Source organism: Candoia aspera, chromosome 1, assembly GCF_035149785.1.
Source record: "Candoia aspera isolate rCanAsp1 chromosome 1, rCanAsp1.hap2, whole genome shotgun sequence".
NCBI lineage: Eukaryota > Metazoa > Chordata > Lepidosauria > Squamata > Boidae > Candoia > Candoia aspera.
This window is the reverse complement of record NC_086153.1, coordinates 333,897,423-333,910,227: the sequence shown is the minus strand read 5'-3', so window position 1 is coordinate 333,910,227 and position 12,805 is coordinate 333,897,423. Positions and strand designations below refer to the sequence as shown.

General features: G+C 44.3%; 1 protein-coding gene across 1 annotated transcript; it reads right to left on the bottom strand.

The window, feature by feature from the left end:
* AMH (anti-Mullerian hormone) lies at positions 1-9,734 on the bottom strand. The gene is made up of 5 exons (XM_063290789.1): positions 9,025-9,734; positions 6,988-7,166; positions 5,106-5,229; positions 2,812-2,995; positions 1-1,297 (listed from the first exon to the last, which is right to left on the bottom strand). The coding sequence occupies exons 1-5, from the start codon at positions 9,614-9,616 to the stop codon at positions 349-351; spliced, it is 2,028 nt and encodes a 675-aa protein (XP_063146859.1). The 5' UTR covers positions 9,617-9,734; the 3' UTR covers positions 1-348.
* Between the last annotated feature and the right edge of the window lie 3,071 nt (positions 9,735-12,805).

Sequence of the window (12,805 nt, the reverse complement as noted above, 5' to 3'; positions counted from 1 at the left end):
GACTGAAAACTCAGAGATGCACACTTCCTATTGGGACACATCACTTAATAAACATTACTTGTCCTTTTGGACCTTAAACATCCATCTCAAGATCCTCTGAATGGGCGGGGGACAATTCTTATCCTAATTAATGCTAATTAGGGTTCTCTCTGAATAAACTGGAGGATTCCAACTTTCCCTACCATCATAAAAAGCAAGAACAATGTTGCAAGTTTGCTATGGACACAGCCGCAGAATTGTCACTGGTGTCAAACGGGGATTAGTGCTGTTGTTTAAAACTGCACGCCACGCTGGCCAGGGCAGCAGGATACTGCCCAACCCCTGCCAGGAAGGCTCCCCTGCCCTTCTCTACCGGCACCCACAGGACTCGGCCACCATATCTGGGTAGGCCTTAACAATCATCCCTTGATCACTGGTAAAGGTAACCACGAGGCTTTGCGAATATTTCACCGGGACGCAGCAAGGGGCCCGCTGGAGTGGCATGCCCTGTTCATGCATACGCAGCAGGAAAATGGTGTGGGAATAAAAGTCTGGGATGCGGGTGGACAGTGGGCTCCGGCAGAGGCCCACGCAATTGTTGGCGTTGTACGACTCCGGTAAAATGATGTACCTCGTGGAGACCAGGTCTATCTTGAGCTCTTGCAGCCGGCAGTAGTTGCCCTGGGCCTGAATGCTGCGGTTGGCACGTAAGGAGACCTTCCTGGCCTCTCGCCAGCGAGCGCGCACCACCTGGAGAGCCTTGAGCAAGAGAAGGCTGTGGATTTTCCTGCGGGTCTGTGTTTCCTCTGTCTCTCCAGAATCACTCGCGGGGACCCTTCCTGATCCCCGAGGGGGGTAGTAGCACAGAGCCAGCAGAGTATGGAAGAGGCCCACATTGGCCTGGAAGGAGGGCATTGCTTTCAGGTCCTGGATCACCGAATACAGCTTCTCCAGCAGTTGCTGAAGCAACTTCCCCTCCAGGTACCACCGGCCCAGATGGCGCTCCATGAAGGCTTGGCTGTTCTCGGGGAAAAGGATGACCAAGTGATTTTCCGACTGCACCAGCCTCTCAAAGGCAACTTTCTCAGACAAGTTGAGGAGCTCGTGAGGAAGTGCCTCTATCGTGTCAAAATCCAACCGGAGGTGCCCCTGGGAAACAGGGGACTCACCAGAAGGATTCAGGACTTTGTTGACAAATTGGGAGAGGGTCTCCAAAAAGTACCCAGGGCTTGTGAGCACTGACACAGTGGCATTGGTTTGGTTAGCGATGGTGGCAGCCTCATGGGGTGTGTGGGCCACGCTGGAACTCAGCAAGTTGCTGTGGAGAGAGAGAGAGAGAAAGATGGTGTTTTACAATGATTGGACTGACTCCTTGTTCTGCACACCCAACTCCTCTCTGCATTCATGCCACATGCAGACATTCAAGGTTTCTGAGGTCAAATGGTAAGTTGAATATCTACCCAATTGCTCATGAGAAAGCCAGGTTCACACTTTATGCTAAGCCAAAAAACCATGCTTGTTTACTTATTACTGAATTTATCCTGCCTTTCCTTGGCCTACACTGGGTGGTCTCCCTTCCTTTTATCCCCACAATGAAACCACTGTGAAATTGATTGGGCTGAAAGAGAGCAACTCATTGAGCATTGCAGCTGAGACCTAAGTTGGAAAGAGGAAACTGAGGTTCAAGAGTCCCCCAATGGGAGGAGATGGGTGGGGACTAAATGAAGGAAGGAAGGAAGGAAGGAAGGAAGGAAGGAAGGAAGGAAGGAAGGAAGGAAGGAAGGAAGGAAGGAAGGAAGGAAGGAAGATCTCAGACAACCATGGAATGATTAACTACTACATGACACTGGTTTATAATAATGCCATGTAGGAAAATTTGCCTGCATTTTCTTCCTTCCAGTTCTCATTAAATTTAATGGAAGAAACGCTTTTGGACATTTCCTTCAAAAAAGTAATTTCAGTGAAATTCTCGTAGGTAGAGTGTGTTAATTAATTAAATGCACCTTAAGTTATGTGAACATTTTAAAATGGCCAAATTCTTGCAAACACCCCAATCAAGCAAGACCACTGACACGTCCTGCTCTTTCAACTCTGTCCAAAATCCAGCAAGATTTCAGCATTTTCAGAGGAGATTTTGGAAACAGTGACAAAACGGCTTTTATCTGCTTTTATTTACAGTGCTGTTGCCCTCAGAAGCAACATGAGGTTCCTTCTGAGGGCTTCTCAAGGTCCTTATCAGTCTTCTGGATTGGAAGCAATTAAACAGGCGCACAGGAATCCAAGATCTTCTGATAAGTCCAATTTATTTCAGGGAAGCTAAAAAGTCTTTCTGAAAGAATTCTAGCAACTGCTGGGTATGCAATGGGAGTCTCACTGTTACTGAGATCTAAGTACTTTGCTTGAACCCTGCAACAGGCTGGGTAGCCTTCTCTTTTGGGCAGGGGGGCTTCATTTCTGCCTGTCTGTTTTGGCAACAGCTGTGCTAGGTTGTTTTCCTCTGAGCCTATGAGAACTAAGTCTCACACTCCCTTCTCTGGCCACTGCTGAAAACTGCACGCTGAATTGAATGGAAATTCCATCTGATTCAACAGAAATTTTTCTCTGATTTATCATGTGGTGGTTGTTCTTCAGAAAGAATCAGGTATAAAAGGCGGTAGTAGAGAACGTGGAAAACGTGGAAATAGCCCACATCATCAAGGAAAGCTGCAAACATCGGGAGAGCTGGTATAATTATTTCTCTCGTGTAGGCCTGGAATTTCATGGCTCCCCGTTCCTGTGCTCAGGTGGAGAACGGGGTGCAAAGTCAGAAAAGCGAAAGAGGGTGTTATTCACCTGGGTTTCAGGTATGGTAACACATCTAACTTGCCATCTGCAGAGAGGAAAGAAGTGGGTGGATGGGGGCTGACTCCAAAGCTTTGTTTCGCCAACAGCAAGACAGCTGGGGTCCTGCGGGTGAAGCACTTGGCATCAAAGCCAAACAGAAGATCTTGGGCTTCATCAGAGGAGACAGCAGCATCTGGGAGGCAAGGAGACAAAAATGGAACAGGACAATGGCTTATTGGACCAGCAACAGAGGTTCTTCCTCTGCTGTCATAGGTCCCTGAGGCCTGAGAAGCAGTGGAAACAAATTAGGAGACCATAACTATGTATGACATGGATGTTGTATGTCAGGGTTATCATCTCACGGTCTTAGCCCTACAGCAACTCTCAAATCTTCCATGAGAAGTTGAAAAAGAAATCAGAAGAAAGCACAAAACCTTTTTCAGGAAATCAGGGGGACGCTAGTTAAAAAAACGCAAATGTCAACAAAAATTAACACCAGAGACCAACAGAGCAAGGGGGAAAAAAAATAGGACTCTGAACAGAAAACATGAAAACAACAACGAACCATTCAGCCACGAGAATTTGCATTGTTAACACACCCCGATTACCTGGATTACTGCAATGCATTTTACATGGGGCTGCCCTTGAAGACTACTCTGATGCTTCTCATGCAGTCGCCTGCTTGCTGGTGGGTGGGAGTGGCTAAAATCAGCAGTAGAGCATATAACTGATAGAAGATTTTACATATATAGAACTTAAATACAAATATATGTCATATTCACGTATTTTATATGTAGAATTCATATATTAGAAACATTTGCACTTGTATTATGGCTCTGAAACCATGTTGTATTTCCTTGAAGAGTTTTGTTAACTTTTTTACTCTTCCTTTCTCACAGGCCTACAGGCCTTGATAGATAGCTGTGCCCATAGAAACAAGATAAGGTGTACATTCCAAGGATAGCTTCTTCAGAGAAAAGATATTGTTTAATAAGGGTCAAGGGGCCCTAGCAAGGATGGAAGGAAATTCCTAATATGGAATGATGCTAAGGTGGAGTATGGGTAACTGAGTTCAGGGTGGTATTCTGAAGGAGGAGTTGAATGGAATGTATATACTATGCTGTAAGGAGGGGGTCCTGTGCAGCCGCCCACCTAGCAGCTTGCTGACATTGCTTTTGTTCTTAGGCGAAAAATAAAGAGCGTAATTTCATGCAACTGCCTGTTCCTTTGGTCCCAGCTCAGAAACAAACCTGGTAAGGACATTTTTAAAAATTCTAACATAACACCGGTATTATGCTCCAAAATCTTTCCAGGGGCAATTCAAACAGTTGCTTTTAACCCAGAAATAGTGCTTTTCATGTGATGGGCACAATCCTGTGAAACAGACTCCCTTTCAGAAAATAGATCAGTTCTCTCTCAGTTGGCTTTCTCTTGCCTAGGTAAAACGGAGTCCTTCCAGGGAACACTTGGAGAATAATTGGGGTGATGCTGTTTATTAGGTTCTGATCCAGTGCTTTATTTACTATGATGTGGTTTGCACTTTTATGGTGGATTTGTATTAGTTGATTTGGCTTATCATAGAGGTTTTAATTCTATTGCTAACTGCCAGCAGTCCCTAAGGATTATGGCTGTTCATAAAACAAGTGAATAAATCAATTTTATTTATTTATGTATTTATTTATCAAAATAGATAATAAAGGATTACTGCTATTTTGTCCTCATAACAACCCTGGCGAGATGGAGCGAAAGCCCAGCTCAAGATGATCTACATGAATGGGAATTTGAACCCATGCCTCCCCAACATTAGCGAGACACCCTAATAAATCACCTAATTTAAATATTGGCAAAATTGGTCATTGGATATATAAATAAATCTGTTTTTAAAAGGTGCAGGCATGTCGTAATTTTAATTTATCCTGGGGAAACCCAGGGGTACAAGCTAGACTGAAACTTCCATATCATGCCCAGAAAAGTGTTTGGCTGCATCCATGTAAATGAGCAGGAGTCAATTCTGTATTATTTTTATGCTTGAGTAATACTAAGATGTGCATCAGGCACAAGAAAATGTGCATGCCCAATGCTACTGAACTACAATTCCCAGCAACCCTCACTATTGGCCAGGTGGGGCAAGGTTGCCGGAAGCTGTAGTTTAGCCCTTCTGGAGGTCTGCCACGTCCTTGCTTGTGATGCTTGCAAAGGGCTCCATTTTATGACAGAGAAACTCACTGTATTTTCATAAGTTGTGTAGAATTTGTGTTTTCCAAATGGAGGAACAGGAGATCCCGCATGGCGCTATCTCCTACCTGTATTGTTTTGGTGCCTGATGTCCAAGGAAAGTTCATAGATTAATTCACCAGGAGAATGTCTGCCTGACAGCACTGAGCCCTGGAGGACAAGGTAGTGAGTTCCTCTGGAAAGACAAACCACCTATGATGGGAAAATTCAAAATATAAACACACTCCAACTTTCATACATTTGACTGAAGTCCCTCTCCAAGACATTTATTGGCATCCTGAGATGCAGAAGCTCCCTTGGTGCTTCATTCTCAGGGCCAAGAATTATTGAATCTCTGCGGCCTGCTAAAAGCACAAGTTCTGTCTTTCTTTGGAATGGTAGAGTTAGAACAGACCCTGTAGGTCCAATGTTTCTCAGCTTTGGCAATCTGAAGATGTGTGGACTTCAACTCCCAGAATTCCCCAGCCAGCCATGCTGGCTGGGGAATTCTGGGAGTTGAAGTCCACACATCTTCAGGTTGCTGCTGTTGAGAAATAAACCATCCATGATAGCTGGCAGTCCAGCCTCCGTTTAAAAATCCCAGTGAAGGGGAGCCCACTTTGTCACCGTTCCAACCACCAGGAAATTCCCCCTAACGTTCACTAATATTCAGATGGAATCTCATTTCTTTAAGTCTCAAACAAGGTCCTTGGTTTCAACAGAAAAAAAAAATTAGGGGGCATTCTACGAAGAGAGGGGTTGTCAAAAAAGTGTGATGGATGTAAAAAATGTATGGGGCTTTGCAAGGCTGCAATCACTATCTTGGCTTTTTTTGATGCAGCCTTTTTGGTATCTGTAGTCTTATCTCACCTTAGTCTGAGCTAAACAAGCAAAAAAGCTCCTTGAATCGTCTATTTCAGGACATTATTATTATTATTATTATTACTATTATTATTATTATGCCTTTAAAAATATATATATATTTGGTCAACTCAAGGTGGCGAACATGCCCAATACTCCTTCCTCCTCCTATTTTCCCCACAACAACAACCCTATGAGGTGGGTTGGGCTAAGAGACAGTGATTGGCCCAAAGTCACCCAGCCAGCTTGGTTTCCAGAGTCCTTTTCAACTTGGTAGCTCTCCTTTAAACCCACTCCAGCTTCTCCATGTCACTTTTAAAGTTTGGTGCCCCCCAAACAGGACACGCTACTCCAGAGCGAGGTTCAACAAGCCCAAAATACAGTGGAATTATTATCTCCAGTGATTTGGACACAATGCAGCCAGATTGCGTTGACCTTTTAAGCTGCTGCATTTACTGCCTCCTTAGGTTCAGCTGGTGGTTACCCAACATTCCTAGATATTCTCATGCATTGCCCCCAGTGTCCATCCTCCCCCAATCCATTCCTATTCGTTTTATTTTTCCTATCTGGATCCAGGACCTAACACCAGCCAAAAAGAGGAGAATATTCAGTGTAGAAGCTCCATCAGAAGAGGAACATAAAAAGGTTGTTTCACGTAAGAGCTGAAGGCCCCTGAAATTCATTTCTGCCAAATCTTTAATGTTCATAGGTAGACTACCTCTACATATGGAGGTTCCATGTTCCTCACTGACTCAGAAAAGACTAGGAGGCCTTTTCTTCTCTTCTAGAACGAGATTCAAATGAATATTCTCTTTTCCAAGGTTCCCCCATACCAAGGGGTACAGGACAGTTTGCCAATGGATAGACAGGTTAGCGTAGTTAACTACGATGCATGGATGACATCCAAGCCTTCTTTCGAATCGGACTTAACCATGAAGCTCCATGAGTGGCTTTGGGCAAGATGCTCTCGGCTGCATCTACCTCACAGGACTGTTTTGAAGATACAGTTGAAATGGTGGGAGGAATGCTTGCCATATCGATCTCCTTGGAGTAATGGTGGATATTAAGAGTAATGCAACCAACATCTGGGGTGGGGGGTTTCTCACAAACCTGCTTTTGATGTAAACCTTCTCCTCCCACCAGGAATTTCTTTGGGACACTGTGATGCACCAATTCCTTTTCTCCTTGATAAAAGACGAGGAGGACAAGCTGCCAGGAGCTGAGTGGCTCTTCCATGTCCTTCTGAAAAGTCAGCTTAAACCTGAGTTTTGTCTCAGCTTCCCACTTTACTACCAAAAGAGAAGAAGGAAATGGAAGATGGATACAAGGCAGGGACACACACACCCATTTTTCCCATCCTGTCTCATCCAGTCTCATATTGTCCAGCTCTCTTCTCTTCCCTCCCTCCTTGTCATAGGCGGTTTCCACCCTGTCGTTTGAGCCGATGGTTTTCATCAACTCACATTTAAATTAGTTTTCATTCTTTACTGCAGTGTTTCTCAACCTTGGCAACTCACACTTAGATTGAAGTCTAAGTGTGGACTTCAATCCCAGAATTCCCCAGCCAGTCATGCTGGCTGGGGAATTCTGGGAAATGAAGTCCCCACGTCTTAGAGTTGCCAAGGTTGAGAAACACTGCTTTACCATGTTGAAAAACATGAAAACAGTTGAACCAGGGGTATCCACAGGGTGTGGGCAGAGCTTCAATCACACCACAGTGGCTGCCATCTTGACTTTTTTGACCACATCCTGCAGGTGCCTCTGAATTGAATACCATTGATTCATGTTTACATCTCAAGGAAAAATGGTATGTTCTGTTAATATGAGGTGGATTGACAGGGGCTTCAGCCAGACACCGGCTGAATTCACACATTACGTTTGATGAAGCTGAGATGGAGCTGGGTAGCCTGTGATTCACTTCATTGCGGGACTCCAGCCATTGGCTTAGCAGATTGTATGAACCAGGCCAAGACCTCAAGATGCCATAATTTGGTGCATTTTTGGGGAAACATCATGTTGTACCCATGTAGTCGCAATTGGATTTGTTAACTCCCTGGCTAAGAGCAAGGTGTGAACTAAGCCAAAGAACCATAGAATTTAAAAAAGGAAGAAAGGGCCTAGTGGCCATCTAGTCCACCTCCTTTGTTATTTCCACCTTTTGGAAAAACAGAGCTCTTCTCTGCCCCATCCCACATTTCCTTCCATCTTTGCTCACGAGATGGAGCCTGCATCCTGCATCCTGCATCATCCTGGTTTGTAAGTATTAAGCATTGCACAACTGCAAAAGGTTTGTTTTGCTCAGTGCCTTAACAGATGTAACTTGAGAGGTCCTTTTATTAGAGGGCAATAATGCAGAGTTACAGCTGAAGCTTTCACTATCATCAGAGTGATTGGGAAGACCTGGGTTTTTTTCAACTATTTGCAACAGCTGGAGATGGGTATTTATCTTTTGCATTTTGCTAGTTTTGTTTTCTTGTAATCTCGCAGCTGGGAGCTGATCCCTACTTTGAAGGTTGGGGAGAAAGTCCCTTCCTGAAACATTCCTCCCCCCCCTCAAAAAAAGAGAGTTTGTAGGACAGGAGCAATCCTGAAGAGGGTCTGATTTGGACTTCTGGCCAACCAACATCTCTTGCCTGTTCAAAAAGACTCCATTCCCACAAGAAATCTGCATTTTGCACCCTTTCAGCTATTTCAGTCCTTGTTAAGAGATCATATCATTTTTCCTCCTTTTCCTCCTTTTTTTAAATAATATTTTTCTTTTTTCTTTTTAATAATTATTTCCCTCTTTCCCTTTGCCCACCCATAGTCTTTCTGGATCATTATCACTATCTTCTATCTGCATATTTGTCTAGTGTTGGTGCTACAAAACAATAGGCTTAGATTGAATGTAATTTAGATTTCATTTAATTTAGATTTAGATTCGGTATTCTGCAGGACTGCCAAAGCAAAGAAAAGGGAATGTACTTTGGGGGGAAGGAAAGGGAAGGAAAGGATTGAGGAAGAATGTTGGAAAAGCATTAGACTTATCACTGGCGTTGATCAAGGCCAATTTCCAAAACTCTTTATGCTTTCTTTAAATGGGGAGAGAGGGAAGAATAGTAATAATGCACGCGTTGTCTTTCCACCCTTCCCTGCCTGCACACTTACCTTCTTCCAGATGCAACATGAAGAAACGGTGTCCTCCAGGCCTGCCCAGAGAATCAGCCACACGCTGGAGTGATCCAAGAAGGCTGTGGGGTGGACTTGAGGGACAGATCCCAAAGGTCTCCAGGTCCTCTCTGCTCCAGGCAGACCTGCTCAGTGCCTTCAAGAACCCGCTGTCATAACGGCTGAGGAGGCCCCCCACCTCCAGATGGTTAGGACCCCAAAAGCTGCCCCCGTCCAATCTCACGTGACACACCGATTCCTCTGAGCTTCTGTAAAGCCATGGCTGGGAACCAGATTGGGGCCATAAACTCAAGGATCTCACCTCCTTCTCAGCCAAGGGCTGACGAGGTAGGAAACGTCCAGGGCTGTCTTCTGACTCCAGTGGAACAACCGCGACCTTCAAAGGGGGTTCCTTGAAGTCCAATGCAACCTTGACTTGGTCTTCCTCTTCTGGGGATTTCAGTTCTCCTAAAGTGGGATCTTCTGATGGTCTCTGAGGGCTTTCTTCTAGGAGGTTTCTCTTTGCTGGTGAGGAGAGGGGCTCAACTGTTAGCCAAAGACCCAGAAAGATGCTGGCAAGCCCGAGCTGCATGGTTGCCTCCCTGAAGAACTAAAGCAACCTCTCCAGAATTCCCCAGGGAAAATTCAGAAGGGAGTGAAGGCATCGGATAACACACACACACACGCACGAACACCCAGAGCCAGCTGAGAGATGGCCTGAATTTTTCTTCTTTACCCATGTGGCCTTGAATAGACAGTACACTTGGTCACACCTTCCAGGAAGGAGTCTTGCTACAGGGAGGGCAAGTTGGCTCAAAGGGGCCGTCCTATTCTACCTGTTCTATCTGCAGGTTTTGATATCTCTAAGTCTGGATGCTTTAGCAAATACAAGACATCTGAGCAGGCTCAACCTTGATGTAAACACTTTATCACATTTCCCCCCAAGAGATCAAAGCCAAGCCAAGCCTGTATACACACGCAATTTGAACTTCACAGTCTTTACATTGTGGAGCTTCAGACTCTGCTTATCATGTTTTTTTTTCCATAATCATCTTATATAAAGGCCATTTTTATCAGCAAAAAGTATTTATGTCTTTAAATATTTATCACTTAAATAAAAACCTTGAAGTATGTTAAGGGGTGAGAGGATGGAAAAGCTGCGAAAATAATCTGGGAAGGAAATGCTTCAGAGACAGTTCAGTGTGTCCATTAGAGGTTACCTCCAATGCTTCAGGAGGCTAAGGTGAGGGAGCTCACTGATACTAGATGTAAGGATGGCCCCCTTTCCCTCCAGACCTTTAGATGAGCGAGTAACTCTTGTTAGCCAGAGGCTGAAGAATTGGCCGCTGAGGACTTCAAGACAATGGACACTGATGATATCTTCCCTGGAGGAACAGTGTGAAATTCTCAGTCCCTTTTTTGTGCATGAGGGATAGATGGTAATAAAATAGATGCATTAGGCTGAGAAGGCAGTGGCAGCTCTGAAAGGCATGAAAATAGACATAAGGCAGATGGATCTGAGCATGACTATTGGAAACTAACAGTAATTTCCTGCCATTTTCAGTTGGGAAATTATATACAGGTAGTCCTTGCTTAACAACCACAAATGGGACCGGAATTTCATTTGCTAAGTGGAGCAGTCATTAAGCAAATCTGACCTGATTTTACCACCTTTTTTGTGATGGTCAAATGAATCACGGTGGGTGTTAAGCAAACCACATAGTTGATAAGTGAATCAAGCAGTTCCCTATTGATTTTGCTTACCTGGCTGGGAAGGTAGAAAATGGCGATCGCGTGACCACGGGACGGTGCAATGGTCATAAATGCGAATCGGTTACCAAGCACCCAAATCGTGATCATGTGAGCATGGGGATGCTGCAAAAGTCCTAAGTCTGAGGACCGGCTGTAAGTCGTTTATTTCAGCACCGTTGTAAGTCTGAACCATCACTAAATAAATGGTCAATTAGCAAGGACTACCTGTATGTCCTCAAATACCCACATCACACTTAAAAAGCAAAGAATATCTCCACCCCTCCCCCAAATCTCATGTAAGATTCATTTTGCAGCCCTCCCAACCCAAAAGTATTAATGGAGCCCTTGGCCACCCAAACGATTAGTTGCGGGCTAAGTGGACACAGGCAAGGACCCCCAACCTTATTTTAAATGAACTTGGGGAAGATGGCTTTTAAGCTGTGCTACAAAAACACCCTCTGTGTTACAAAGACACACAGATTAGCCAACCTCATTTTAACTTGGCACACTGAGGAATCCAGGCTGTGCGGTAGTAAATCTAGAAAATTGAGCTAATTTGGTAACCCATGGTGGTTAACCCTGAGTTCGTAAATTGTAGGAAGGAGGCCTTAGTCATGCCTTGCTATTGGGAGGACAGAGGCGGGGTGTTGGTGAAGTCCCTACTCTGGAAGAATCACCTGAACAAATTGACACACTTTGGGTCCAAGCCAGCAGATTTACAAATTGTGGCTCTTGATGGGTTACGGTAAGTAACCATAGTGTGTGCACATGCACGTAGCAGAAATTTGTTTTGTGTCACATCCTCCTAGTCTTGCAGTCTCTGCAAGTTTAAAAACCGCACCTGCCACGCTTCCATGGTTCAGAAACTGCTGAGTTAAACGTATTTTTGGTACTTTACCTTGTAATGTTCCTGAGCGCCCTGTGATTTTGCACAAGGCCAAGAAAAGATTTATTTGATCCAACTTTAACTTTGCCCAGTATGTGTCGCTTAAAGGCCTGGAATTTGTTGCCATAAATCAAGGGTCCCCAAACTCTTCTGCTCATCAAACCCTTTGTGAAGTTTCAGATTGTTCATTGACCCTCAAACATTTATGCTGTAAAAATAAGTTAATACTACTTAACTAATAGTATTACTACTAATAGAGAGAACTCAAGGCCACTTTTGCTGACAACTGAAGCTCTGCAGAAATCTCAAAAGATTGACCCCGATCAACCTTTCATAATTTATTGACCACCTACTGATCCCCAGACCTTTATTGACCCCTTGGATAGTCCCATTGACCCTTGGGGTTGATATTGACCATTTTGGGGAACACTGCCATAAATGGATGTAATCAGTAATGATTTATAGATATCAAGATACAGTAGTCCTCATTTAGCCACAACTGGAACCAACAACTTGGTTGTTAAGTGAAGCAGCCACTAAGTGAAATTGTGACTGTTTATTATCTTAATTCAGCTTTCCTTTGCTTTACAGACCTGTGAAAGCTGTAAATGCGAGGATTGGTTACAAAGTTACTTTTTCATCACCATCGTATCTGCAAAAGGTCACTAAACGAGGCTGTTGCCAAACAAGGACTACCTGTATCTCAGTATCTTGAACCCCACTGTGCTTTCTGTGACCACAAATTCTTTCTATATATGGTCACCTTCCTTCCTCCCTCCCTCCCTCCCTTTCCTTCCCTACCCATCTGCCCACCTGCCCACCCATCTCTATCCCAGGCACTTCCCCAACCATTGGTCCCTGAACAAACTCTCCATTACTACACCTTCGAAAATTACTTTTAATGTTCAGAATCGTTTTTGCTAACCCAAGAAAAGGATCATTGTGGCAAACAACTCAGTGAAAACATCAATCCAACATGGGCAACTGTGAAAAAAACAAGCAAATTCAATGGTAGGGATTTTTAGGAAAGGTACAACGAAAAACCCTACATGTTAAGAGGCAAGTCAGCTTCTGGCCTGTTTTATGTAAGGGCCTCTCCCCTGAGCTACATTAGCTCCTATCCTGATGACTTTGTGGAAACTG

What these genes read in the sequence shown, in the direction of transcription:
- AMH (XM_063290789.1), bottom strand. Translation starts at nt 9,616, where the DNA reads ATGCAGCTCGGGCTTGCCAGCATCTTTCTGGGTCTTTGGCTAACAGTT. An exon ending in AAGGTTTACATCAAAAGCAG is followed by an intron (nt 5,230 to 6,987) that starts GTTTGTGAGAAA and finishes TTCCCATCATAG; the next exon opens with GTGGTTTGTCTTTCCAGAGG. An exon ending in CAGGCACCAAAACAATACAG is followed by an intron (nt 2,996 to 5,105) that starts GTAGGAGATAGC and finishes CTTGCCTCCCAG; the next exon opens with ATGCTGCTGTCTCCTCTGAT.